This window comes from Manis pentadactyla, chromosome 3 (genome assembly GCF_030020395.1).
Source record: "Manis pentadactyla isolate mManPen7 chromosome 3, mManPen7.hap1, whole genome shotgun sequence".
Taxonomy (NCBI): Eukaryota; Metazoa; Chordata; class Mammalia; order Pholidota; family Manidae; genus Manis; species Manis pentadactyla.
This window is the reverse complement of record NC_080021.1, coordinates 129599221-129626466: the sequence shown is the minus strand read 5'-3', so window position 1 is coordinate 129626466 and position 27246 is coordinate 129599221. Positions and strand designations below refer to the sequence as shown.

Here is a 27246-nt window from a genome sequence, read left to right as displayed (position 1 = left end):
GCAGGTCCATCTCTGTCCAGCAGGGAGGAATCGAGATGAGGGAGGAAAGCAAGTCCTTTTTCTGGTTTTGAAATTTTAAACAATGAGAAGCTGCTAAAAGAAATGTAGTTGGCTGCCTGTCTCCTTGCTGAGTTGACTCCATGAGCCTCTGGCCCGGGTCAGCCAGGAACCGCCACGTGTGGCCACCCTGAGGGCCCAAGGCCACACTCAGGGCTGCACTGGATGCCTCATACACATGCATCACACTGTCACACACACACTGCTCCCCACGCACGGTCACACCCTCACAGTCACACATATCACACACAGTCACACCCTCAACCACAGACTCTACAGACATCACACCCTCATACATGCACATCACAAACACGCACACCGCACACACTGCTGCTAAGGGCCGTCTGCTGTTGGGGACATAGGAGTTGAGAGTGTGCCATTTTTTGTTGTTAATATACAGTCTTATGTTGATTTCAAATGTACATCACAGTGATTCAGTAATCCCTGTGGTCAACTTACATTTATACTGTGATTGCAAATTATTGTGCCCTTTTATCCTCCGCCCCCTCTCCCCTGCACCTGCCCCAACCCCTCCCCCTTAGTAACTACCAGTCACTTCTCAGTGTCTATGAGTCTGCTGTTGTTTTGTTCCTTCTCTTTTGCTTTTTCTTTATTCCACAAATAAGTGAAATCATTTGGTATTCTTTCTCTGCCATCTGGCTTATTTCACTGAGTATAGTACCCTTTAGCTCCATCCATGTTGTTGCAAATGGCAGGATTTCTTTTCTCTTTATGGCTGAGTAATAATACTCCATTGTGTATATGTACCACAGCTTCTTTATCCATTCATCTATTGATGGACACTTTGATTGCTTACGTATCTTGGCTATTGCAAATAGTACAGTGGTAAATATAAGGGTGCATAGATCATTGCAAATCAGGGATTTTGCTTTCTTCAGGTAAATTCTTAGGAGTGGAATTACTGGGTCAAATGATATTTCTACTTTTAGGGGAGCATGTCCCTTGCAAGGCCCCATGTAGGCCTTTTCCCTGGGCCCATCCTGCCACAGCTCACCGGTATTAGGCAGCCGAGTGACACGTCTAAACCTAGGCCCTCTTCCCTAAACCTAGCTCACGGGCCAACACTGGTTAGTGTAGAGTGTGGTGTCCAAGCATAAGTGTTTAAAATGGCCGCATCTCTGGCCATCTCCTTCTGAGGCACAGAAGGTGCTGGAAACTGGAACAAGGGCCACGTTTTCCTTCAGGCGAGAGCTCTGCCAAAGTGCTGGCTTCTGCCTCTCTGACTGAAGGTGCCTCCCTTCCCAGCTCACTCCCCATGTGGCCTCCAGGTGGTCTCAGGCCCGTGGGTCACCACAGAGCTGGGCTTACAAAGCTGTGTCACAGGGGCCCAGGCTTAGTCCAAACAAGGCCCGGTCGGCTTCTTAGGATGGGCAGGACCTCAGAGCTGTGGTTTGGGGGGCTTCTCAGCTCATGGTCTCCCTGCATATCTCATTTCCCATGGGAGTGTGTATGTATGTGTGTGCACCCGTGTTGGTGTGTACCCGTGTGTCTATGAGCCCGTGTGTGTGCTTGTGCCTGTGTGCATGTGCCTTTTGAGCCCAAAGCTCACTGCACATTGAGTTTTGTGGCCACACCTCCATCCACAGGGCCTGAGGCCTGGGACTGGGGAGAACTCCAGATCCAGGAATGGCTCTCCCAGTTCTTTTTACATGTCATTCAGAAGGAACACCCTGTGTGGGGAGAGGGAGTCATGCTGACAAGCAGAGAAAGGGCCTGAGCTTCAAGAATTAAGTAGGCATGTAGCTGTGTTTCTGGAATAACGAACCCATGCTCATGGCAAAATTGGAATAGTATAGATAAGCAAAGACATCTTCCAGTACCCACCCAGGAGCACACTTAGCTTTATATCAGCATATGTAAATTTGGGCATGTAGATAATAACTGTTAATGATGTCCATATGCATGAATATGCAAATAATCCCATTGCATATGCATACATGCACATGGAAATAGATCTGTATCATTTTTTAACAAAGTAGGAGTCCTTCTCCACCCTGAGAGCCCCACCCCTTCCTTGATAGGACTCTGTGTCAAAGTTAGACCATGTCAGTTTTCAAGCCAAGAATGAATCCTTTGCACTTGAAATAACTCTTGCATATTCTGGGTCACAGTGGGCTTTTGTGCTGTAACTGGGATATTAGAATCAGAGCCTTTAAGCCACCAGGGTCAAGGGGGCAGCAGGTGTGCTGGGCCTAAACATCCTCTGATCCCCTGTGGTGACTGATGGGGTGTGCGCGTTGGGGCTCAGGCCAGGGCCGTGCCATGGGACAGATGGCCTGCGTGAGTGGGTCAGGATGCCTCCACGGCAGGACAAGGCGACCCATCCTCCTGCCAGGGTCTCAGTCCTGAGTGTGTTTGCCAAGGCAGTGTCTCTCCTCTAGTGTGTGAGATAATCCACACACCTTTACAACAGGGTAGTCTGTCCCTTGGTTTCCAGGTCTCCTTGGGTACAGGAGTGTCATCAGTGCCCTCCCCACCTGCCCCATGAAGCTGGGCAGTGCAGGTCCTCCCACACCTCAAAAGCACATTTTGCCTAGGAAGCTTCCAGGTATTAGGAGCTGGAAATCTTGTGGGTCAGTCTTTAGCCAACCCAGGGTACTGGCAGCTTTCTGATGGGCTTGGGACACCCTGAGGAGGAAAGCTGACAAAGTTGGGGTGGAGACCTAGGAGAGCCCCCTTCCCCTCCCAGCCAGTCCTCTTGATTTCTTTGCAGTGACAGACTCTGGGCTGTGCAAGGGAACGCCAGGCTTGGGGACCTGGTGTAAGCACCTTTGGCGATAACAGCATCTGGGTGCTCGGAGAACAGCCTCTTGGAGGTGCACTCTGCTGCCCAGGAGCTGGCAGGAGGATCCGAGGCATGAGCTGGGAGCTGGGCTAGCCCTATGGCAGTGGTCCCATCTGGGGTCAGAATAGACCACACGCATGGGGAGCCTGAGGAAAGCTTGCCTGCACTGAGTGGCACAGATGCTGGGGACATGGCCTGAAGACTGTGGGTGAATCCCATCACACTCCCCTCCAGCTCAGGGCGGGGCCACCCCCAGGACAGAATGGCACCCTTTGGTGAGAGGCCCCTGCTCCAAGAGCTTCTGGTTTTTTTGCAAAGTAGAATCACCTCCACACCAGCAGGCCCCTTGGATGGCATAGGGTAGGTTGGGAGCAGGATAGTCAATAGCCTCTTCACCACGTCAACCCTGAGGTGGGCACTGGAACCCAGGGCTGCAGCAGCCTTCCCTGGACTGACACACCATCCAGGTTTGGCAATGGCTTGGCCACTGCTGGGATTCGCTGAGACTGAGCAGGCCCTGTGGGCTGAGGGGGTGGCCTACTGCCCTGCAGCCACCTGCAGTGCGGTGGCCTGGCTGACTGGCATTAATGTCTACTTTCCCTCTCTCTTCAATCCCTTCTGCATTCACGATGGGTTGGACAGTTTTAAAAGAATGAATAGACTGTAAGTACTTAACATTTTTAATGTTTTGCTGTGATCACACATTTAAAGGCTGTTTAACGATGTGTAATGATGCCTTCGTCATAGAGGTGCATGTGGGAAGCAGTTCTGCACTGCTCACATCCCAGGAGCCGTGTCTGCGGGGACTTTTGACTCCTGAAAGGTCCTGGCCCAGGGGGTTCAGGGTGATAGTTCAGCCCTAGCTCAGGCCACCCAGGTTCTGTCCCAGGATTGCTCTTAAGAACCTTCCAGGAGCCCGTGATCCACCTGGTGGCTCCAGCCCTGGTAACTCTTGGGTGTGTGTCACTGTCAGGCAGTGCAAGGGTCTGAGGGTGGGCCTGGGTCTCTTCAGAAATGACTTCAGCATTTGTTCAAAGAAAGGTCTGGCATTCTGATCACGAGAATCAGTTTTAAAATTGATTCCACGGAGATGCCTGTCAGCAGGGGATGGTGAACGGGAAGCAGGGTGGAGGTGCGGTCAGCGCCTAAAGGAAGGGACTCACGTCTGGGGGACGAGTGCAGAGGTGGGCACATATGCATGTGTACTATAGGGGTTATCTATAGAAGAGTACAACAAATTATAGCGTGCAAGAATAAAAGGCCAAAGATCTTCCACAGAATACAAGACAAGCCCCTGTGGCCTGTCCCCAGGCAGGACGGCCCACAGCATCTGTGCAAAGCTCTTTTGCACACCTAGAATTGCCTTTAGAGCCAATGGCACATTGCTTTCTTTCAAAATAGCCATTTTTTAAAACTATAAAAGCAATGTCTGTTTGTTGTACTGACTTTGTAAACTCCAGGGAAGTGTAAAGAGCAAAATTTAGCATCCCAAAATTTAATTTCTGAAGATAGTCACCACCAGCATTATGGCCACTTTTAGGCCTTTTCTCTGCATGTATATGAACATCTCCATACACACACGTGAGCATGCCTACCACATGCTCCCACACACATGTATGCCCAAAAGCCAGTTGTTTTTGTGCAGGTTTTTTTTTTTTTTGTAGGTAATTATTTTTTATTGAAGGGTAGTTGACACACAGTATTACATTAGTTTCAGGTGTACAACACAGTGATTCAACATTTATATACATGATAATTCTAGGTACCAGCTATCACCATACCAAGTTGTTACCATATTTTGACTATATTCCTTATGCTATACATTACATCCCAGTTACTTATTTATTGTACAATTTTTTTTGTGTGTGTACTTTTTTTTGTTGTTGTTAGGGCATCTCTCATATTTATTGATCAAATGGTTAACAACAATAAAATTCTGTATAGGGGAGTCAATGCTCAATGCACAATCATTAATCCACCCCAAGCCTAATTTTCGTCAGTCTCCAATCTTCTGAAGCATAACGAACAAGTTCTTACATGGAGAACAAATTCTTACATATTGAATAAGTTACATGGTGAGCAGTACAAGGGCAGTCATCACAGAAACTTTTGGTTTTGCTCATGCATTATGAACTACAAACAGTCAGTTCAAATATGAATACTCATTTGATTTTTATACTTGATTTATATGTGGATACCACATTTCTCTCTTTATTATTATTATTTTTAATAAAATGCTGAAGTGGTAGGTAGACACAAGATAAAGGTAGAAAACAAAGTTTAGTGTTGTAAGAGAGCAAATGTAGATGATCAGGTGTGTGCCTGTAGACTATGTGTTAATCCAAGCTAGACAAGGGCAATAAAGCATCCACGTATGCAGAAGATTTCTCTCAGAACAGGGGGGGTGAGGTTCTAAGCCTCACCTCTGTTGATCCCCATTTCTCACCTGATGACCCCCCTGCGACTGTGCCTGTCTTAGGTTGTTCCTCCCTTGAGGAATCTTACCCGTCTCTGGCTAACCAGTCATCTTCCGGGGCCATGCAGGGAAATGTAAAGTTGGTGAGAGGGAAGCCTTATTGTTTGAAAAGGTTAGCTTTTTACTTCTTTGCATATTTATGCCCTGTGGCTTCTATGCCCAGCATTTGTCTTGAGGTATCTTTACCACTTGGAAGAATTATGATACTCGGTAAATTTGATATGAGGCACGAATTCTATTTAAGGGTTTTAATTACGAAGGAAGTTTTTGTGCAGGTTTTAATCCTTTGGCTCTATCATGATTTTCTGGCTCAGTGAACTGCAGCCACACAGAGACGTAGTCCTTCTGTCTGCCATTGACTGTCTTCCACAAAACCACATTTTGTGTCAACCCCAGGTTGGTGGGCATCTCAGTAGAATGTAGCTTTTCAGAACGGATCCTCAGGCAGTGTTCTGGTCAGGCTGGCCCGCTCTGTCTGGGTGGCTGCAAGAGCCTACTTGATCACCCGGGCAGTATAATCCAGGCAGAACAGCCAGTGATAGCCAGTCAGGTGCCTCAGCAGGGAGGCCAAAGGGCACCCCTAATCCATGTGCTGGGGTGCCTGGTGGCACCGGGGGAAGTATGGGGGAGCAGCAGGGCCAGCGGCTGATGCAGGGGCTGCATCTCCTCTGGTCCCTTGCTCAGCTCAGCCAGGGGTCTGCATGTGCCCCAGACGGGGGCCTAGCGGTGCCCAGCCGGGCTGTTTCAGTCTGACCTAAGTGAAGTCTGAGCTAAGTGAAGCCAGTGTGTGAACAGATCAAAGTGGAGGTGCCCTGGCCTGTTTGTCCTCATGTTGGGCCAGGAGCTGGCCTGTCTTGGCACAGCACAGCCCCTAGGCCCCAGGCTGAGGCTGGCCACCTTCAGACCCACTGCCTGAGGCTGCTTCCAGCTGGGCCCAGTCTTGCTCCAGGGTCTCCATGTACTGGTCTTCATGGCCTGCCACTGTGGCAACCCTGGAATAAGCACTGGGGTTCCACAGTGGCTCCTCACAGGACCTACTAATATGGGAAGGGGTGTCTGCCTGGGCCCCTCTGCACTCCAGTCCATTGTCCTCCAAGTCCTTACTTTGATAACAGGCCCTCAGCCCTTCTCAGACCCCAGTGCGTCCCCTGGCCCATGCGGGAGCTCCTGGTAGTGGCACCGCCCCCTTGGCTTGATGAGGCCCAGCTCTGGGAGTCTCGGGGGGAGCGGGCGTGGCCCTATGGAGGCAGAGCTTGGGGCCACAGGCAGTGGCAGCAGGGCCCAGGCGGGTGAATGAAGTTCCCAGACCCAGAACTTCCATGTAGAACAGACACCTGCCCCCCGAAGACAGAGCCACCAGGCCCTGCTTCAGTGTGCACCCGTCTCCTCAGTGTTCTGGGGAACAGCTGAGCAGGTGCACTCTGAGGAAGGGCTGAGGTCAAGGAGCAGGCCCACAGGGCAGCAAGGGCAGTAAGGCTCGGTGCCCGTTTTCTCCTTGGGGCTCACTGGAAACCACCCAGCCCTCCTCCAGGGGAAGGGCATGGACTGTCCTACTGGGACAACAGAGGCTCTAGCCTAGGTAGCCCTGCATCCCCCACGCCAGGGCAGGTCTCGTGGACCCTGAGTGGGGATCTTGGGGTGTGAGGTGCAGATGGTCTGTTTGCCCCCAGGTCCTGCAGATGTTCACTTTGTTTGGGAGAAGAATGGACAAGACCTGGAGACATGTGTCCCCGTGCAGACCCACACGCTACCCGGTGGCAGGGCCCATGCACTCAGCTGGCTGCGGGACACCATCCGAGAAAGCGCCGAGTACAGCTGCTCTGCCCGCTCCTCAGCGGGGAACAAGACCTCCCGAGTGCGGGTGACTGTGGCGAGACATGGTGAGCCTCCCGACCCCTGCAGCCAGGCTGCGACTCAATAACCCGCTGCCCCAACTCAAAGGGCCTGCGGGCTCCAAGCGCAGAGCAGCTGCCAGCGCACACTTGTGCATACCCCTCCACATATCATACACACTGCCCCGCACACTGCATGCCACACACACCACATACCCAATACACCACATACATGTACACAAGACACTACACACCAAATAACACATCCACCACATAACCACACACACTACACACACCAAACACACCACATACCATACACACATGCCCTTACTGCAGGTTTTTGTGGGGTATGTCCTATGGCACTCATCAGGGCACCTGGGCATCAGTTTGGGGAGCATGTCTCTCCCCCATGCTTAGATGAGCTGGACTGGGTATAGGTTTGGCCTAACAATCCCTCCTGGCCTGTGTGAAGCTGGTGCCATCTTCTTCTTCTGGTCCCTTGCTGGTGACTCCCATGACAGCTGCCTTTTGAGTGCTGCGTCTTTAAAGTTCATGACATAGCATTCTCACGCTTGGCTGGACCCCTGCCCATGAAAGTTTTCTTGTACATTTGTTCACCGTTCACCATTTGGAACTATTTTCTAAGACACTGGTGCACTTGAGCTGGTCCTCAAATTGCCCACCTCTTCCTACCCATCACCAACCGTCTGCCTGCCCCCAAATGGCTGCTCTCAGCCTCGCACACCTGGGCTGAGCTCCCGCCCTGCTGTCACTTTGACAACTTGGCTTTTGACCCTGCTCTCATTCCCCGCTGTGGTCCTCCTCCCTCCCTCAAGCTGCTGACAGCCTTCTTCAGGTTTCCTCTCCTGCCCAGCTGCCTCTTTCTGTCTTGCTTCTCTCAGGAGTCCCATGGCCTTTGATGGCCCGCTTACCTGTTGGAGGGGCACAGAGATCCCCAGCAGGGCCCTGGCACCCTAGGTAGGGCTCCTGGGGGCTGGAGCATGTGAGACAGAGCAGAGCGCCCAAGCCCGATCTGTGGGGTCTGCTTCTCCAGGTGCCTCCTGGGGGCAGTTAGGCAGCTGGCCCCCCCAGGGTCTAGGCGGGGCTGCCATGGGGACTCGGTAGGGTGAGAGGCTGAGCCTCCTTATCAAGTCCTCTGTTCCTGTCACTTTTGGCACACAGACATCATCCTGTGCTCTCCAAGACCACCAGTCTGTTCTGCAGCAGAGGAAGGGCAGGGCCCTGGCTAGGCAGAGTGGGCAAGGGCCTAGGGCGCCAAGCTTCTGCTCAGCAGCCTTAGAGGCAGGCTGTGAGCCCGGGCCATCACAGCACCCAAGCTGCCGGGCGTCTGTGAAATCACTGCCCAGCTTGCCCGATGCTGGCCCAGGATCCAGCTTTCTTGGGTGTGCCAAGTCCATCTCACGCCCCTCCACCCAGCTTTTCAACTTCTGGGTGTTTGCTGTCTTCTCTTCTTTTCTCTACCCATTGTATTTATGTATATATACCAAAAGGTCCTTTTGTCATTTTAATGGAGCTTTGGGAGAAAGGAAAATACTGGCAAACACTCACTGCCACCCAGAAGCTCCATTCTCTGCACTTCCGTAAAATGCTTTGCCTGTTGCCATGGTAAAATGAATCATCATATAAATGTGATTTACGAAGTATGACATCCCACCCAGAATTCAGGTGAACGGTGCTGCTGGCATGTAGCTTTTAGTGGTAATCACCAGAGAAACAACTAGGCAGTTAGAAGCCTGTGACCGTTCTGCCTCACAAGGTAGGGACTGTGACTGTTCCCAGGCAACAGATGACCATCAGGGGACTTCCCAAGGTCACGGAGCTCACCAGCCAGTAAGGAGCAGGACTGGACTCTGATCAAGGGCAGTTTTACACCAAGTCACACTCTTCAGAAAGTGGACAGTAAAGGCAGGGTCAGGCCAGTGCCAGCAGTCAGGACACGTGTCCCTCACCTGCTGACCCACCCTGGTTACTGATGGTGTGAGAAGGATGAATATAGGCTGTGGAAGAAAATAAAAGGATGCTCTTAGGACGTAGAGTCCAGCCCTGCTGGGCCACTTGGGGTTAAGGACCTGCTGGGACCCTCCTCCAGAGCTTGCCCCACCCTGCTGTCCCCTGGGAGCAGAGGCTGCAGCCAGCAGTGTGGGCCCCACCCTGTTCTGCCCTGGGTGTGAGCTCTGCTTCATGTCTGCAGGGTCAGGTCCTTGGCACCCGTTTCTGACCTAGCGACACATGCTGAAGCCCAAAGCAGAGGTGCAGCTTGTGCTCACTTAAGGCAGCTGTGGTGGCAGGCTTGTGCCATCCTGACAGCCCTGCAGGCAGCCCATTTCCAAACTGCAGGCTGTGCCCGGCAGTAGCAGGGCCACACCGGAACACCAGCTGGGTCAGCCAAGCTTATTTGCCAGCCTCAGCTCCAGGCTGCACAGGGCACAGGAGGCAGCAACCCCTGCCCAGCCCAGCCCCGGGGTCCTGGCATCACCACGAGATGCAAAGACCCTCTCCTGCCTGGATAGAGTGCCAGGGATATGTGGACAGGGCCACAGTGCAACCTGGGGGAGCTACTGCCAAGGCTGGTGGCCTGGGAAGGGACTGGTCGGGACACTGCGCAAGCCCCAGTCAGAAGGCCGGGCCCCCCCAGCTGGTGGCAAGGCCTAAGTGCATGGGGGCACACAAAGTGCCCTGAGGGCCTGCCAAGCTGAGGCAGGGGCCCACTTCTGTCTTGCAGATGCGACCCACCAGGAGAAGTGGACCAGAGAGCTCGCTGCCTGGAGGGCTGTGGTGGGGGAGCATGACCACATGATGCACAACTGGAGGGAGGCATGGGTACGCAGCACAGCTGGGCTGAGGGTGGGCAGGGGACTGGCAGAGCGGCCGCCGCCTTCAGGGGATCTTTCAGGGGACCATTCTTCTTCCTCTTGGGAGTACAGAGCAGTTAAGCTTTCTGCCATCTGCAGGCCTCCAGCCCCGGGAAAATCTCCGAGGGGCATGAGCTTCATAGCGGTTGGGACAGGGGTGAGTGTAGGCTGGGCCAGCTGGTCTTGATTAGATGCCCCATAGCCACCAGACCCCTGGACAAAGCGTCCTGGCTTCCCCGGCCACCCCAGGCCACCTCTGTTGCCCAAACGGTGCAGCATTTCTGACCAATCCCTCCAGCTTAGCACACAGAGGATCCCCTCCCCTCAGGCCCTCCTAGACTCCAAGGGGCAGCACAGGAGAAGGATGACTAGGCCTTGATCACGTCTCTGGCTGAGGGATAAAGGGCTGGGGAGCAGGAGAGGCCCATCTGTTCTGCCAAAAATTCAAAGACTGTGTTGTTCTTTCAGGAAAGGTGTAACAAGGACATCCTGTAGCCACCAGGAGGCAGTGCTGACACCCAGCCTGAGCCGGCCCTGCTGCCACCTGCCAGGCTGCTGGGGAACACAGCCCCGACTTGGAGTCTTGACAGAAGCCAGAACTTCTTTTTAAACTTTAGTTAAGTGCTTACATGGGATAGAAGGGCTGTCTGGCAGAAGCAGGGAACCAAGATGGCAAAGAAGCCACAGAAACTATGGTTAAGATGGTGGGTGTGTGTGACGGCTTTTCCCAGAAACACTGCTGTTGCGCTCCCCACATCTCTCCAATGTGACCTGAGTCACATGCGTAAGAGCAGCCACCCCCCAGAAGGGCTCGAATGTCAGTACAGTTCCCTGGACTTACGGCCTTACGCCGTGAATCTGCCTGTTGCCGCTCCCTGCCTCCCAGCTAGCCACTCTCAAAGGCTCACGGGGGAGAGGCGAGACTCCACACACAAACAATTTGCCTCAAACCTAGAGAGACAAGGTCCGAGAGGTCTCTGTTGCTCCTCACTCATCTCCGTGAGCAGGCCAGTTTCATCAGCTCCGAGTGTTTACCTGTCCGCTGTGGCGCCAGCTTGGGGAGGCAGGCCAGGTCAGTGGCACGCACCTCACAGTCTCCAGGCTGTGGTTTCCACGACAGCGTGGTCCACCGAGAGCCTTATTACATGGCCTCAGTGTCTAGCTGTTAAGGCTGTGCCTCTAGCGGCCCACTGTGTGTGTGCACTTGACCGCCGGGCCTACTGCTGCTCAGCCTGTACCTGACACTTTCTCATTGGCAAAATTAGTTTTTAATGGAATGGCAGACTACACAGAACCAAAGCCTCTCAGAATCAAGCGCTCCCTCTTGTGAGCTTGGCAAATGGCTGTGTCCCCAGCCCTAGGACCACAGCCTGTCTCCAGACCCTGTCACTGTGAGATGGGGGCCTTCCTTTGTAGGAGAGCAGCACACATTTCCCACTAGTCCCTCCTGGGACCTGCCGTGCACACAGCGGCTGGAGGTCGGCCGGCTCTGGGGTCACAGTCGCCCGGGCTGCCCTCCCAGGTGCTGGCCCAAGGACACCTGTGTAGTTCACATCCATCACTCCTGCTGTGGCTCATGCATGGGGCGGGCTCCAGCCCCTGTAGACACCTAAATGTGCCTGAGAGCAGGCCTTTCCTGGGGCTATTCTCCACACCCACAGGATTCCCCCTTCAGGTCTGGATACAGGCCGAGCACTTTCATGCTGTCAGTCAGTCAGACCCTTCCAGGGTCCCAGACGGGGTGTTCTGGCGGACCACTAGGTTCTGAGAATGAGTTCTGATTCCTGGCGCTGTTGAGAAAATAAAGAGTTGTGCATTTGCTCTGTGAAGTGAGTCTGTACTTCGGAGGCCCAGGTGCTGCCTGCCTCCTGTGCCACCTACAGTGGTGGCCCCTGCTAGAAGGTGACACTGTGACCAGGGCAACTTGGCCTTAAGCCACATGAGAACACACCCTCTTGGGAGCTGCACACAATGCTGAAAATCCACCTACTTTGTTTCAACTTCTCTTCTCCCTGGATTAGCTGCATATACACTATGGACCTGAAACCTTGGGGGCTCTGAACAGAGAACCTCCATCTCCAGCAGAGATCTGCAAGTGATTTTTTTTAAAAATCAGTTTTATAATTCTAGGCTGTTGAGGGCAGCTGACAGGGTGTTTAATTTTCTCCCCATAAATTAATTTTGGAACCTTTATTCTCAAATAATCTCGTATTTTCAAATGTACTACAGTCTGCTTCCTACCTGCTGACACAGTGCAGAGGTGGGGAGAGCAGGAAAGACCTCCCCACTGCTGTTGCCCACAGTGGCCCCAAGGTGCCAGGGGACCAGATCCCCTGTCCCCATTTGAACAGCTCAGCAGGCCAGCGGAAGCAGGCACACACTAGGAGTAACAAGGGCCACAGACGACAGCAGAAACCAGTGCTTTGTACACCTCTGGTCATGCTGCCAGCCCTGTCACACATTTCTGTCTTCTTACTTCACTTGCTCATCACAGGCCACTTGCTGCTCAGGTACAACAGTTGGCATGACCGAACTCAACTAACAGTATTTTCAAAGCCAACACAGCACCTGGCTTGGCAGATAAGTGCAAGGTGGTGAAACTCCGTTCCCACCATGACATGAACACAAGCAGCTGGGCCGAGGCAGGGTTCGGCGACTGCATCTCTTAGAGTCTAACAGACACTTCAAGACTGAGGAGGTCTGATCTCAACCAACCTCTCCCTGCTAGGTCCCCTGTAATTCGAAGAGTGCTCCAAAGTTACAGATCAAGACATAGGGACCCCTGAGAAGCCTAAGATGACCTCCAGCAAAATTAAATAATCACTCTTTATTCAAAATAAATAAGCCCTCTTACTTACAGGAAATACGAAAGTAAACTTTTATCCTCCTGGCCTCTAAGGCAGAAACCACATTCAGAGTATATTCATTTACAAAAGAGAGGATACATAGATTATCAAAGCTGAAATTTAAGAACTTCCATATATACTGTTTCTTTGAAAAATAAAGACAAAAAGAAGTAATTCATGTCACAGAATCACAGGTTAGGAACCAATTTTCCTTCTGAGGCTCATTTTAGCAAACCCTCCCAGATCCCCACGCCTTCCAGCTGAAAAGCCAGGTCCTGAGAAATGGCTGGCCAGGACCCCTGCCACACCCAGCCAGTGGCTTCTGCAGGGCTCTGTGGGGTCCCTGCTGCAAGGGCACATCAGCCACACCGCACATATGCCAGTCTTTCCACAAACCACCCACCCTGGCCCAGCTGGCTCCATAGCAGAGAACTCCGAGGACCAGGTTTCCAGTGTTTTCCAGACTTGATGTTCTCAGAGAGCCAGAGCTCTCTCTGGAGGCTCTGTGGAAAAGAGAGCCAGCACGCCTGTGTGCCCGTGCACAGGACCCATGGCTCTGGACACCCCCACACGCTGCTTAACTTCCCAATAGTCACACTGAACACGTTAGGTCAACAAAGAACTGAGAAAAGGTCTCCAAGTCTTTTGGACTCCCTCTCCTTACCCCAAATACACACACACACACCAGAGCACTCTTCTCATAAATTCAGGTTCATCATCTGAGAGGTTGACGCCGCCAGCGAGTCTTCCAGCTCCAGGACACACTGACTGTAAGCTTCCAGAGGTTTCCCCCAGATATCAACTGGAAACAAGAAAGTGGCATGGCTGACGCACAGGCAGGAGTAGTCGGGACAGCCTTTCCTGACGGCATGCTGCCCCGCGGCTCAGTGCCCAGGACGGGGCCCGGCCAGGCTCAGCCCAGCCAAGTAAGCAGCAGCGGCACACAAGTGCACGACTTCCCGCCAGCCACGCGCTATCCTCAAGGCGCCCCTCTGGCTAAGTCCGACCTGAGCTCCGTCTGAGCTACTAAGACAGGCCCTCAAATGCCTGAGACCAGCTCTTGGTCGGCGGCAGGGATTGAGCTGGACACTCAGCGTGACTCCACACCCTCCCCAGCACTCACTGTGGGGAGGCTTTTCTGCTCCAGCTGGAGCCGAGGGGCCGCCTTCCACAGGGCAGCCAGGGCCCCGTGCAAGTGGGCTGGCAGGTACCAGGGGCCCAGGCTCCCCCACCAGCTCCTGGTGCACACTTTCCAGCATGGTCTTGTACGCCTCCCGGGCCACGGCTGTCAGCTCGACCATCCTGTGGAACTGGTCCTTGGGGGGAAGAGAGCACGGGTGACATCCCTGACCAGAGCCTAAATCCCGCAAACTGCTGGGGGATGCCCACTGGGGCTGCCGAGTGGCTGGCATGTTGCCATGGCACCTCTGTGGCAGCTTTTTCAGAGCTGGAACCCCACTTCCATGCTGTTAAGGAGCCAAGGGCCACCTGCCCTGGAGGAGTTCTGCCCCCAGGCTCTGAGCCACTCAGCTGGGAGGTGCACACAGCCGCCACCCCAGGGCCGGCAGCCAGGGGACCTCACTCACCTGGGCCCCGTCATAACTGAAGATCCCCACCACACTGACAGGAACAGCCTTGTTCAAACTGCGCCCCAGGGCTTTGCGGTTGAGAGCAAATACAAAGGGAATGTTCTGCTCACAGGCGTGATCGATGATGGTGTGCAAGGTGTCATCCAGGCCACCTGGTCAAAGGACAGCAAAATGACAGAATTGCATCACACGCGGCATGGTGCTGATGCTGGCTGCAAAGGGCTTCTTTGTGTAGACACCAGCTACTGTCTACTCAAGTAGGCCCTGCTGGACTTCCCCAGGAGAAAGCACATTGTAACTCTAAGCCACATAGAAGTCAGCTCTGCACAGCAATACTTCCTGTAACATAATGCAATATGCGTACATCCAGCCAGTAGCCAGCAATGTGCCAAATGGGAAAACCAAGTCTTAGTAAATGTTTACTGAGTCTCAGTGCATGCCAGGCCGCTGCTCTGACTGCTTTGTGTGCATCAGATCCTGTATGATCACAAAGCCCTGAAAGATGGAAATCCAGAGCACAAAGAGATCACTGGGCAGCCTGTCGTGCACCTGCAGCCCCTCCAACCTGAGCTCACCCTCTCCACTGCCAGCCAGGTCAGCACACAGGATGGCAGATGACGGAGCTGTGTGCACCCAGCCACAGCCCGCAGCACCAAAGCTCAGAGAGGTACATGAGAGCATCTGTGAGAAACCACTAACATCCACATGTGTGAGCAGCAGACAGGCAGGATGGAGACGGAAAGAACGACTCCTCTTATGACAGCAACCAGAAATGACAAGGGGTGAGGATGGGCGGAAGATGGCGGCGTGAGTAGAGCAGCGGAAATCTCCTCCCAAAACCACATATATCTATGAAAATATAACAAAGACAACCCTTCCTAGAATAAAGACCAGAGGACACAGGACAATATCCAGACCACATCCGCACCTGAGAGAACCCAGCACCTCGCGAAGGGGGTAAGATACAAGCCCCGGCCCCGCGGGAGCCGAGCGCCCCTCCCCCCAGCTCCCGGCGGGAGAAGAATAGGCAGAGCGGGAGGGAGATGGAGCCCAGGACTACCGAACACCCAGCCCCAGCCATCCGGGCCAGATACTAGGAAAACAGGGCAGCAAGAACAGTGAGCGGGCACCGGAGGCTGGGCACCGGAGGACACCAGAAAAGCGAGTGACCATTTTTTTTGTTTTTTTGCTGTTTTGTTTTGGCGAGCGCTTTTTGGAAGTCTTAAAGGGATAGGGACCCCAACACTAGGGAAACAGGGCAGCAAGACCGGTGAGCAGAGGCCTGAGGCTGGCGCCAGAGAATAAAGAAAAACGAGCGGCCACCTTTTCTTTCTTTTTTTTTTTAATTACAAAAAAAATTTTTTTTTTTTGTGGTCATTGTTTTGTTTTGGCGGGTGCTTTTTGGAAGTCTTAATCGGGAAGGGCGGGAAACTTAATCCACAGGTAGGGAATCCAGGAATCTCTGGGCACCCTAACCCCTGGGCTGCAGGGAACAGGGAGGCCCCTTACGGAGATAAATAGCCTCCAGCCTCCTCCCCCTCCAACGCGACTCCACCACTTTGGAGCAGAGGCCCGAACCAGGCCACACCCACAACAACAGCGGAGATTAACTCCATAGCAGCCGGGCAGGAAGCAGAAACTCTGTCTGCGCGCAGCTGCCCAGCACAAGCCACTAGAGGCCGCTGTTCTCCCAGGAGAGGAGGGCCACAAACCAACAAGAAAGGAAGTCCTTCCAGCCGTCACTAGTCCCAGCTCTGCAGACTATTCCTATCACCATGAAAAGGCAAAGCTACAGGCAGACAAAGATCACAGAGACAACACCAGAGAAGGAGACAGACCTAACCAGTCTTCCTGACAAAGAATTCAAAATAAGAATCATAAACATGCTGACAGAGATGCAGAGAAATACGCAAGAGAAATGGGATGAAGTCCGGAGGGAGATCACAGATGCCAGAAAGGAGATCGCAGAAATGAAACAAACTCTGGAAGGGTTTATAAGCAGAATGGATAGGATGCAAGAGGCCATTGATGGAATTGAAACCAGAGAACAGGAACGCATAGAAGCTGACATAGAGAGAGATAAAAGGATCTCCAGGAATGAAACAATGTTAAGAGAACTGTGTGACCAATCAAAAAGGAACAATATCCGTATTATAGGGGTTCCAGAAGAAGAAGAGAGAGGAAAAGAGATGGAACGTATCTTAGAAGAAATAATTGCTGAAAACTTCCCCAAACTGGGGGAGGAAATAATCAAACAGACCACGGAAATACACAGAACCCCCAACAGAAAGGATCCAAGAAGGACAACACCAAGACACATAATAATTAAAATGACAAAGATCAAGGACACGGAAAGAGTTTTAAAGGCAGCTAGACAGAAAAAGGTCACCTATAAAGGAAAACCCATCAGGCTAACATCAGACTTCTCAACAGAAACCCTACAGGCCAGAAAAGAATGGCATGCTATATTAAATGCAATGAAACAGAAGGGCCTTGAACCAAGGATACTGTATCCAGCACGACTATCACTCAAATATGATGATGGTGGGATTAAACAATTCCCAGACAAACAAAAGCTGAGGGAATTAGCTTCCCACAAACCACCTCTACAGGACATCTTACAGGGACTGCTCTAGATGGGAGCACTCCTAGAAAGAGCACAGCACAAAACACCCAACATATGAAGAATCGAGGAGGAGGAATAAGAAGGGAGAGAAGAAAAGAATCTCCAGACATTGTATATAACAGCTCAGTAAGCGAGCTAAGTTAGGCAGTAAGATACTAAAGAGGCTAACTTTGAACCTTTGGTAACCACGAATTTAAAGCCTGCAATGGCAATGAGTACATATCTTTCAATATTCACCCTAAATGTTAATGGACTGAATGCACAAATCAAAAGACACAGAGTAATAGAATGGATAAAAAAGCAAGACCCATCTATATGCTGCTTACAAGAAACTCACCTCAAACCCAAAGACATGTACAGACTAAAAGTCAAGGGATGGAAAAACATATTTCAAGCAAACAACAGCGAGAAGAAAGCAGGGGTTGCAGTACTAATATCAGAAAAAATAGACTTCAAAACAAAGAAAGTAACAAGAGATAAAGAAGGACACAACATAACGATAAAGGGCTCAATCCAGTAAGAGGATATAACCATTCTAAATATATATGTAACCAACACAGGAGCACCAGCATATGTGAAACAAATACTAACAGAACTAAAGGGGGAAATAGACTGCAATGCATTCATTCTAGGAGACTTCAACACACCACTCACCCCAAAGGATAGATCCACCGGGCAGAAAATAAGTAAGGACACGGAAGCACTGACAACACAGTAGAGCAGATGGACCTAATAGACATCTATAGAACTCTACATCCAAAAGCAACAGGATATACATTCTTCTCAAGTGCACATGGAACATTCTCCAGAATAGACCACATACTAGGCCACAAAAAGAGCCTCACAAAATTCCAAAAGATTGAAATCCTACCAACCAACTTTTCAGACCACAAAGGCATAAAACTAGAAATAAACTGTACAAAGAAAGCAAAGAGGCTCACAAACACATGGAGCCTTAACAACACGCTCCTAAATAATCAATGGATCAATGACCAAATCAAAATGGAGATCCAGCAATATATGGAAACAAATGACAACAACAACACTAAGCCCCAAATTCTGTGGGACACAGCAAAAGCAGTCTTAAGAGGAAAGTATATAGCAATCCAAGCATATTTAAAAAAGGAAGAGGAATCCCAAATGAATGGTCTAATGTCACAATTATAGAAACTGGAAAAAGAAGAACAGATGAGGCCTAAGGTCAGCAGAAGGAGGGACATAATAAAGATCAGAGAAGAAATAAATGAAATTGAGAAGAATAAAACAATAGCAAAAATCAATGAAACCAAGAGCTGGTTCTTCAAGAAAATAAACAAAATAGATAAGCCTCTAGCCAGACTTATTAAGAAGAAAAGAGAATCAACACAAATCAACAGTATCAGAACGAGAAAGGAAAAATCACGACGGACCCCACAGAAATACAAAGAATTATTAGAGAATACTATGAAAACCTATATGCTAACAAGCTGGGAAACCTAGGAGAAATTGACAACTTCCTAGAAAAATACAAGCTTCCAAGACTGACCCAGAAAGAAACAGAATATCTAAACACACCAATTACCAGCAACGAAATTGAAGCAGTAATCAAAAAACTACCAAAGAACAAAACCCCCGGGCCAGATGGATTTACCTCGGAATTTTATCAGACATACAGGGGAGACATAATACCCATTCTCCTTAAAGTTTTCCAAAAAATAGAGGAGGAGGGGATACTCCCAAACTCATTCTATGAAGCCAACATCACCCTAATACCAAAACCAGGCAAAGACCCCACCAAAAAAGAAAACTACAGACCAATATATCCCTGATGAACGTAGATGCAAAAATACTCAACAAAATATTAGCAAACCGAATTCAAAAATACATCAAAAGGATCATACACCATGACCAAGTGGGATTCATCCCAGGGATGCAAGGATGGTACAACATTCGAAAGTCCATCAACATCATCCACCACATCAACAAAAATAAAGACAAAAACCACATGATCATCTCCATAGATGCTGAAAAAGCATGTGACAAAGTTCAACATCCATTCATGATAAAAACTCTCAGCAAAATGGGAATAGAGGGCAAGTACCTCAACATAATAAAGGCCATCTATGATAAACCCACAGCCAACATTATACTGAACAGCGAGAAGCTGAAAGCATTTCCTCTGAGATCGGGAACTAGACAGGGATGCCCACTCTCTCCACTGTTATTTAACATAGTACTGGAGGTCCTAGCCACGGCAATCAGACAAAACAAAGAAATACAAGGAATCCAGATTGGTAAAGAAGAAGTTAAACTGTCACTATTTGCAGATGACAGGATACTGTACATAAAAAACCCTAAAGACTCCACCCCAAAACTACTAGAACTGATATCGGAATACAGCAAAGTTGCAGGATACAAAATCAACACACAGATATCTGTGGCTTTCCTACATACTACCAATGAACCAACAGAAAGAGAAATCAGGAAAACAACTCCATTCACAATTGCATCAAGAAAAATAAAATACCTAGGAATAAACCTAACCAAGGAAGTGAAAGACTTATACTCTGAAAACTACAAGTCACTCTTAAGAGAAATTAAAGGGGACACTAACAGATGGAAACTCATCCCATGCTCGTGGCTAGGAAGAATTAATATCGTCAAAATGGCCATCCTGCCCAAAGCAATATACAGATTTGATGCAATCCCTATGAAACTACCAGCAACATTCTTCAATGAACTGGAACAAATAATTCAAAAATTCATATGGAAACACCAAAGACCCCGAATAGCCAAAGCAATCCTGAGAAAGAAGAATAAAGTAGGGGGGATCTCACTCCCCAACTTCAAGCTCTACTATAAAGCCATAGTAATCAAGACAATTTGGTACTGGCACAAGAGCAGAGCCACAGACCAATGGAACAGACTAGAGAATCCAGACATTAACCCAGACATATATGGCCAATTAATATTTGATAAAGGAGCCATGGACATACAATGGGGAAATGACAGTCTCTTCAACAGATGGTGCTGGCAAAACTGGACAGCTACATGTAGGAGAATGAAACTGGACCATTGTCTAACCCCATATACAAAAGTAAACTCAAAATGGATCAAAGACCTCAATGTAAGTCATGAAACCATTAAACTCTTGGAAGAAAACATAGGCAAAAACCTCTTAGACATAAACATGAGTGACCTCTTCTTGAACATATCTCCCCGGGCAAGGAAAACAACAGCAAAAATGAGTAAGTGGGACTATATTAAGCCGAAAAGCTTCTGTACAGCAAAAGACACCATCAATAGAACAAAAAGGATCCCTACAGTATGGGAGAATATATTTGAAAATGACACATCCGATAAAGGCTTGACGTCCAGAATATATAAAGAGCTCACACGCCTCAACAAACAAAAAACAAATAACCCAATTAAAAAATGGGCAGAGGAACTGAACAGACAGTTCTCCAAAAAAGAAATACAGATGGCCAACAGACACATGAAAAGATGCTCCACATCGCTAATTATCAGAGAAATGCAAATTAAAACTACAATGAGGTATCACCTCACACCAGTAAGGATGGCTGCCATCCAAAAGACAAACAACAACAAATGTTGACAAGGCTGTGGAGAAAGGGGAACCCTCCTACACTGCTGGTGGGAATGTAAGTTAGTTCAACCATTGTGGAAAGCAGTATGGAGGTACATCAAAATGCTCAAAACAGACCTACCATTTGACCCAGGAATTGCACTCCTAGGAATTTACCCTAAGAATGCAGCAATCAAGTATGAGAAAGATCAGTGCACCCCTATGTTTATCGCAGCACTATTTACAATAGCCAAGAATTGGAAGCAACCTAAATGACCATTGATAGATGAATGGATAAAGAAGATGTGGTACATATACACAATGGAATACTACTCAGCCATAAGAAAAGGGCAAATCCAAACATTTGCAGCAACATGGATGGAGCTGGAGGGTATTATGCTCAGTGAAACAAGCCAAGCGGATAAAGAGAAATACCAAATGATTTCACTCATCTGTGGAATATAAGAACAAAGGAAAAACTGAAGGAACAAAACAGCAGCAGAATCACAGAACTCAAGAATGAACTAACAGGTACCAAAGGGAAAGGGACTGGGAAGGATGGGTGGGTAGAGAGGGATAAGGGGGGGAGAAGAAGGGGGTATTAAGATAGCATGCATGGGGGGGTGGGAGAAAGGGGAGGGCTGTACAACACAGAGAAGGCAAGTAGTGATTCTACAACATTTTGCTATGCTGATGGACAGTGACTGTAAAGGGGTTTATAGGGGGGACCTGGTATAGGGGAGAGCCTAGTAAACATAATATTCGTCATGTAAGTGTAGATTAATAATACCAAAAAAAAAAGGCAGTTCCTGTGTGGAGACCTCCAATGAGTCCTACCAAGGGTATAAAGGGCATATAAAAGTGTAGGCAAAGGGTCTGTTTGTGTTTATACAGAGGATCAAAGCCCAATTGGGCTACCCCGAAAATGAACTAAGATACGATATGAAAAAGAACTTCCAACATCAGCACTCTCTGGAAGACTCATGCCAGAAGATGATTATCAAAAAACCCCAACAAAGATCCACGCACTGCTACAGCTGTAGATGCACTCATCCCACCAGTTCCTGGACTTGCCATGGGAATGAGGAAGGAGATATCTAAGCTGGCCTGTGCATACAGTAAAACAACAAATTTGACTGGATCTATACTGTTGGAACTCAACCAAGAATTAGGAGAAATACAAATTGAAGCGCTCCAAAATCTTACAACTGCAGACTATTTACTGTTAAAAGAACATATGGGATGTGAACAGTCCCCAGGAATGGGTTGTTTTAATTTGTCTGATTTCTCTCAGACTGTTCAAGTTCAGTTGGACAATATCCACCATATCATAGATAAGTTTTCACAAATGCCTAAGGTACCTAACTGGTTTTCTTGGTTTCACTGGAGATGGCTGGTAATTACAGGTATGCTTTGGTTATGTAACTATACTATTATGTTAATGTGTGTGTGCAATTTAAGTAGTAGCTTAAAACCTATACATGCTGAAGTTACTCTACAAGAAGATATGTCAAAGAAATAATCAATCTTCCCATGTTTTCTTCCGCCTGCTACTTCTATAGCTTTTCTTCTTCCTTCCTAATTACAACCCTTAAATAGAATTCGTGCCTCATATCAAATTTACCGAGTATCATAATTCTTCCAAGTGGTAAAGATACCTCAAGACAAATGCTGGGCATAGAAGCCACAGGGCATAAATATGCAAAGAAGTAAAAAGCTAACCTTTTCAAACAATAAGGCTTCTCTCTCACTTACCAACTCTACATTTCCCTGTATGGCCCCGGAAGATGACTGGTTAGCCAGAGACGGGTAAGATTCCTCAAGGGAGGAACAACCTAAGACAGGCACAGTCACAGGGGGGTCATCAGGTGAGAAATTGGGGATCAACAGAGGTGAGGCTTAGAACCTCACCCCCCCTGTTCTGAGAGAAATCTTCTGCATACGTGGATGTTTTATTGCCCTTGTCTAGCTTGGATTAACACATAGTCTATAGGCACACACCTGATCATCTACATTTGCTCTCTTACAACACTAAACTATGTTTTCTACCTTTATCTTGTATCTACGTACCACTTCAGCATTTTATTAAAAATAATAATAATAAAGAGAGAAATGTGGTATCCACATATAAATCAAGTATAAAAATCAAATGAGTATTCATATTTGAACTGACTGTTTATAGTTCATAATGCATGAGCTAAACCGAAGGTTTCTGTGATGGCTGCCCTTGTACTGTTCACCCTGTAAGAACTTATTCACTATGTAAGAATTTGTTCTCCATGTAAGAACTTGTTTGTTATGCCTCAGAAGATTGGAGACTGATGAAAATTAGGCTTGGGGTGGATTAATGATTGTGCATTGAGCATTGATTCCCCTATACAGAATTTTATTGTTGTTAACAACCATTTGATCAATAAATATGAGAGATGCCCTCACACACACACAAAAAAAATACACACTTCCAATGGTAAAATAATAAGTAACCAGGACGTAATGAATGTAGTCAAGATATTGTAACAGCTTGGTATGGTGATAGCTGGTACCTAGAATTGTCATGTATATAAATGTTGAATCACTATGTTGTACACCTGAAACTAATGTAATACTGTGTGTCAACTACCCTTCAATAAAAAATAATTATCTACAAAAATAAAAAAAAATATAAAACAAACTTCCAGTTATAAAAAAAACAATAGACATGGAATATAATGTACAGCCTCACGACTAAAGGTAAGAATAGTATGTTGTATATTTGAAAGTTGCTAAGAAAGTAGATCTTAAAAGTTCTCATCATAAGAAAAAAAATTTTTATAACTGTGTATGTTGATGGACATCAACTGGACTTATAACAGTGATCATTTTACAACATATACAAATGTCAAATAAAAGAAAAGGATTTATCCACTTCAAAAAAAAAAAAGAAATGATGAGGGGTGCAGTCAGATCCACCAAGAAGCACAGAAGGTTTGGAGGGCAACTTCACCACGCCGCCCATGCACAGCAGAAGGCCTAAACAGAAAACACCTACCCTCTTGGACAGAATGATTGACAACTACAGCATGTCAGTTCTTGCTTAACCTAAAACGTTGAAATAATAATGTAAATTACCACAAAAGGATTTTTTGAAAAAGAAAGAAAAAGAAAAAACTATACAGGTGAAAACAGCCTTCTGAAAGAGGACAATAACATCAGGCCAGCATCACTGTAAAAGATTGCTATAAAACTACAAGAACACAATAAGGGGATTTAGAAGGACAGAATGGAGGGCCTGGCAATGGCTGGAGCATGTGGCACATAAGCAAGTCAGGAAGAGCATCCACAGCAGCGGAGGAGGGCCAGCCTCTGGAAAGAGCCATCTTAGACTGAAGTATGTTCTACCCAAAAGAATAAAAATGGAAACATGGAAGAACCAGGGAAAACAAAGTTCAAAAAAAAATCTTTAATAATCTTAGAGCAGAAAGATTGAGGAATGACATAAAACCTAGATGCAATAAAAATGTAGAATAAAAAATACTAACATATATGACAAGTTTGAAAACAAGCAACTGACAAAGCAGAAAACTACAACTCTTACTCAAAGGGCTAATTTTCATATTATAAAAAAGTACATGCAATATAAATATAGCAGCATAAACATATAAACAGGCCAAGACTGTGAACTTGAGGGTCACAGAAAATATGCCTCCCCTCACGGGGGAAGTGGCGAAACCACAGGGAGCCACGGACCTGGGAGCCAGGGCGTGGTGCACATCCCTGCGGGCCTCGGGGTCTCTGGGAGGCAGCGCACACACGCCGTAACCTTCCAGTGCCACTCCGGGTACGATCTCCAGACACTTCCCCACGGTAACAATGACAGTATGCAGGCGCCTCAACTATGGATGAAATGCGGGAGTGGAGTGCCCACCTGTAGGGGACCGTGAGGCCCTTCACAGCACCCCAAGTTGGCAAGCAGTGTGGCAGGAGGCTCCCAAGACAGCCCGAGGCCAAAAGGTAAGGCACATCTGGACCAGGAGGCCAGCGCACCCCCCACCACATACACAGCTGAGGATAAGCCAAGTCTGGCAATGGTGGCTGCCTCTGGGGGCCTGGTGGAAGCAGGGGAGCTGACCCCTTGGAAGATGGGGCTACCCCACGGTGAGCTGCCTGACCCTAGCATCTGGAAGGAGGTCCCAACGGGCCAGTCTCCAGTTCCTCTCTACACAGACTGTGTGTGTGCTGCACGAGAAGGAACCATTTCCCACACGTCCTCCTCCCTGGCATGGAATCACACATGATTACCTACTTTTCTTTAACAGAGGCACTTCTCCAATGTATCCACCCCTCCGTGGGAATGTAATGCTTGTCCTGTAGCCAGTATGACTGGGGATTTATGTTTAAGCCCCATATCCCTAATTCTGCCTGCCCCTGCCCCAGACCTATCTGGAAGAATATGGGAGGCAAAGGGAAAGCAACCTCTGGGGATACAACCTTAAAAAAAAAACAATTTTGGGCAGGGTGGGGAGGAGCAGATGGACAGAAGGGGCAGTGGACGTGCACCTGGGATAAAACCACTGTGAGGTTCTCAGCTTACTACAGGGGATGGGCAAGCCCCCCAGACATCAGCTGTGGGGTCTTGCTCAGGGCTAGGCCTCACGTCCACCCCATAGCATTGATCACAAATGCTATTTAGCAGCGTTGAGCAGCCCCGATGGCTGCTGTCCCTAGAAAGACCTGCTTGTGCAGCTGGCCCCTGGCTGGCACGGGAACTTGGGTTTCAGGAGGGCTCCTGCCAGCCTAGCAAGAGTGGCCCTTAAACATGGGGACAGTGGGGTTTATGCTGACACTGCGAGTCTGAAATCTTGGTGTGTGCCAGGCAGAGATGCCCATGTGACCAGCCCCCTACAGAAAGCCTAGGCACTGACCTCTAAGGCACGCCCCTACTGAATGTCACTGTGCAAATGCTGGCACATCACATTTTAGGGGATCCAGTACGTCCTATGTGACTCCCGTAGGAGAGGACTCAGGAAGCATGTTCCTGGGTCCCTGACACAGCAGCAGAGTGTGTGCAGCTCTGCTCAACCCAGCTCCCAGCCGGTGTCACCCATAGGGGTGGAAAGCACCCCCAAGTGCCGACTTCTCAAAGTCCCATGAGACAACTTCAAGTGTGCCACCAGATAAAGTATTCCCATTTAACAGTTCAACTTCAGAATGATTAGGTCAAATACCACCTTGAGCAAATACAGTACTTTACCAAGGTTGTAATAATAAGTTTTACCATTAAAATGACTGCAAGCCATTGGCTATTCTCTTCTAAGAAAGAAACATTTATTAAGGCACAAATAAAATTCCTTATGCCTTAAAGTCAAAAAGCACAGAACTGATGTTAAACATAGTTTAAATGCTAACAAACTGCCAAGATGCCTGTCAGTAAAACCTTAGCCTCACTCTATGGCATAGTCAGAACAGAGGAATAGTAGAAAAAGCAAGGCAGACTGCCGACTGTACACATGCATACCCGTTTGGGGGCTTGTTTCTTAGACCCAAAGCCCCAGGAGAGCGTAAGACAAGAGCAAAAAATTTTTATAGAGGCTGAAACATTAACAGTCTACTGAGCTAGTCAACCTAGCCAATGGTGGGGAAAAGCCTCAAGTAGCCGTCTACACCCTACAATTACTTTCCCAGAGTTTGGCAACTAAATGGCAGCACTAGACACCTTCAGAAATGGGGAGAAGTTCAGATGAGACAACAACTAGTGGTGTCCAGACCCATTGCCCAGCCAACACCTGGGTGCTGGGCCCCTAACGGGGCACGGTGGCAGGTCTGTGGGATCCCGGGCCCAACCCTCTAGCAGCGGACATGAGGACAAACCCACAGGGTGGAGGGCCAGGCCCGCACCCTCCCACCGTGGGGGTAGAGTCTCCTCCAGGGGATGTGACCAGTCCAGCGGAGTCAGACACTGCCCGGGCGCTTTCCAACACAGCGGCAGCCCACCAGTCATGCCAGAGCAGACCAGCCAAGATCCCTGGAGCAGCAGCTTCACTCAAGAACTTGTTAGAAATGTGAATTCTGGAGCCACCAGACCTACTCAGACAGAAATGCTGGAACCTGTGTCTCCACCGGCCTTCTGGGAAACTCTGATGCTCCCTAGTTTGAGAACCACTGCCCTGCAATGCAGCACACAGCCTTCAAACACTAGCCATGCCCCAGGTTTCTAGCCACCTCAGCAGCTGCAGCTGCTAAGACAAGCAGACAGCCGGACCGCTGCAGAAGCCTCCACCCCGAGCCCAAACAGCCAAACACCACGGCAGGGAGGCTCTGCTGGGCGAGAGAGCCCCCAGTGACTACAGTTCTTGTAGAGGGGACAGGTCCACCAAGCAACAAGCACTGACACATTAGAGAACAAAAACAGCTTCCAGAACTGAAAATAGCAGAAATAAAAAATATTCTATAGGAGTTTAGAAGTCAGCTGTGCAATACTTACAAAAAGCAGAGCTAAAAGAAGAGGTGATATGAGAGGCAGCAACAAGAGGAGAGAGTGCAGGAGGCCCAGCATGTGGGCAATGCGGCCCAGGAGCAGCAGGGCAATGCCTGGAGGGG

At 48.9% G+C, this 27246-nt stretch overlaps 2 protein-coding genes across 16 annotated transcripts in view; one reads left to right on the top strand and one right to left on the bottom strand.

Annotated features, from left to right (window-relative positions):
- SEMA4D (semaphorin 4D) overlaps positions 1–11865 on the top strand; it is a 98505-nt gene extending 86640 nt beyond the window's left edge. For 2 of the 3 annotated variants that reach the window (XM_036933086.2, XM_036933085.2), the window contains 3 exons: positions 7010–7219; positions 9915–10012; positions 10513–11865. In XM_036933086.2, the coding sequence (XP_036788981.2) occupies positions 7010–7219; positions 9915–10012; positions 10513–10539 (335 nt within the window). In that variant the 3' untranslated portion in view covers positions 10540–11865. The remainder of the gene's footprint in view (positions 1–7009; positions 7220–9914; positions 10013–10512) is intronic. The other variant, XM_057498442.1, reaches the window with a different exon arrangement.
- The window catches only part of SECISBP2 (SECIS binding protein 2), a 66108-nt gene continuing 46077 nt past the window's right edge, over positions 7216–27246 (bottom strand). For 7 of the 13 annotated variants that reach the window (XM_036933087.2, XM_036933095.2, XM_036933094.2 and 4 more), the window contains 3 exons: positions 14477–14631; positions 14014–14206; positions 12857–13692 (listed from right to left, as the gene is read on the bottom strand). In XM_036933087.2, the coding sequence (XP_036788982.2) occupies positions 13589–13692; positions 14014–14206; positions 14477–14631 (452 nt within the window). In that variant the 3' untranslated portion in view covers positions 12857–13588. Of the gene's footprint in view, positions 7756–8269; positions 9190–11725; positions 11835–12856; positions 13693–14013; positions 14207–14476; positions 14632–27246 lie in introns of those variants that run through there. The other 6 variants (XR_008996424.1, XM_036933090.2, XM_036933091.2 and 3 more) reach the window with 6 other exon arrangements.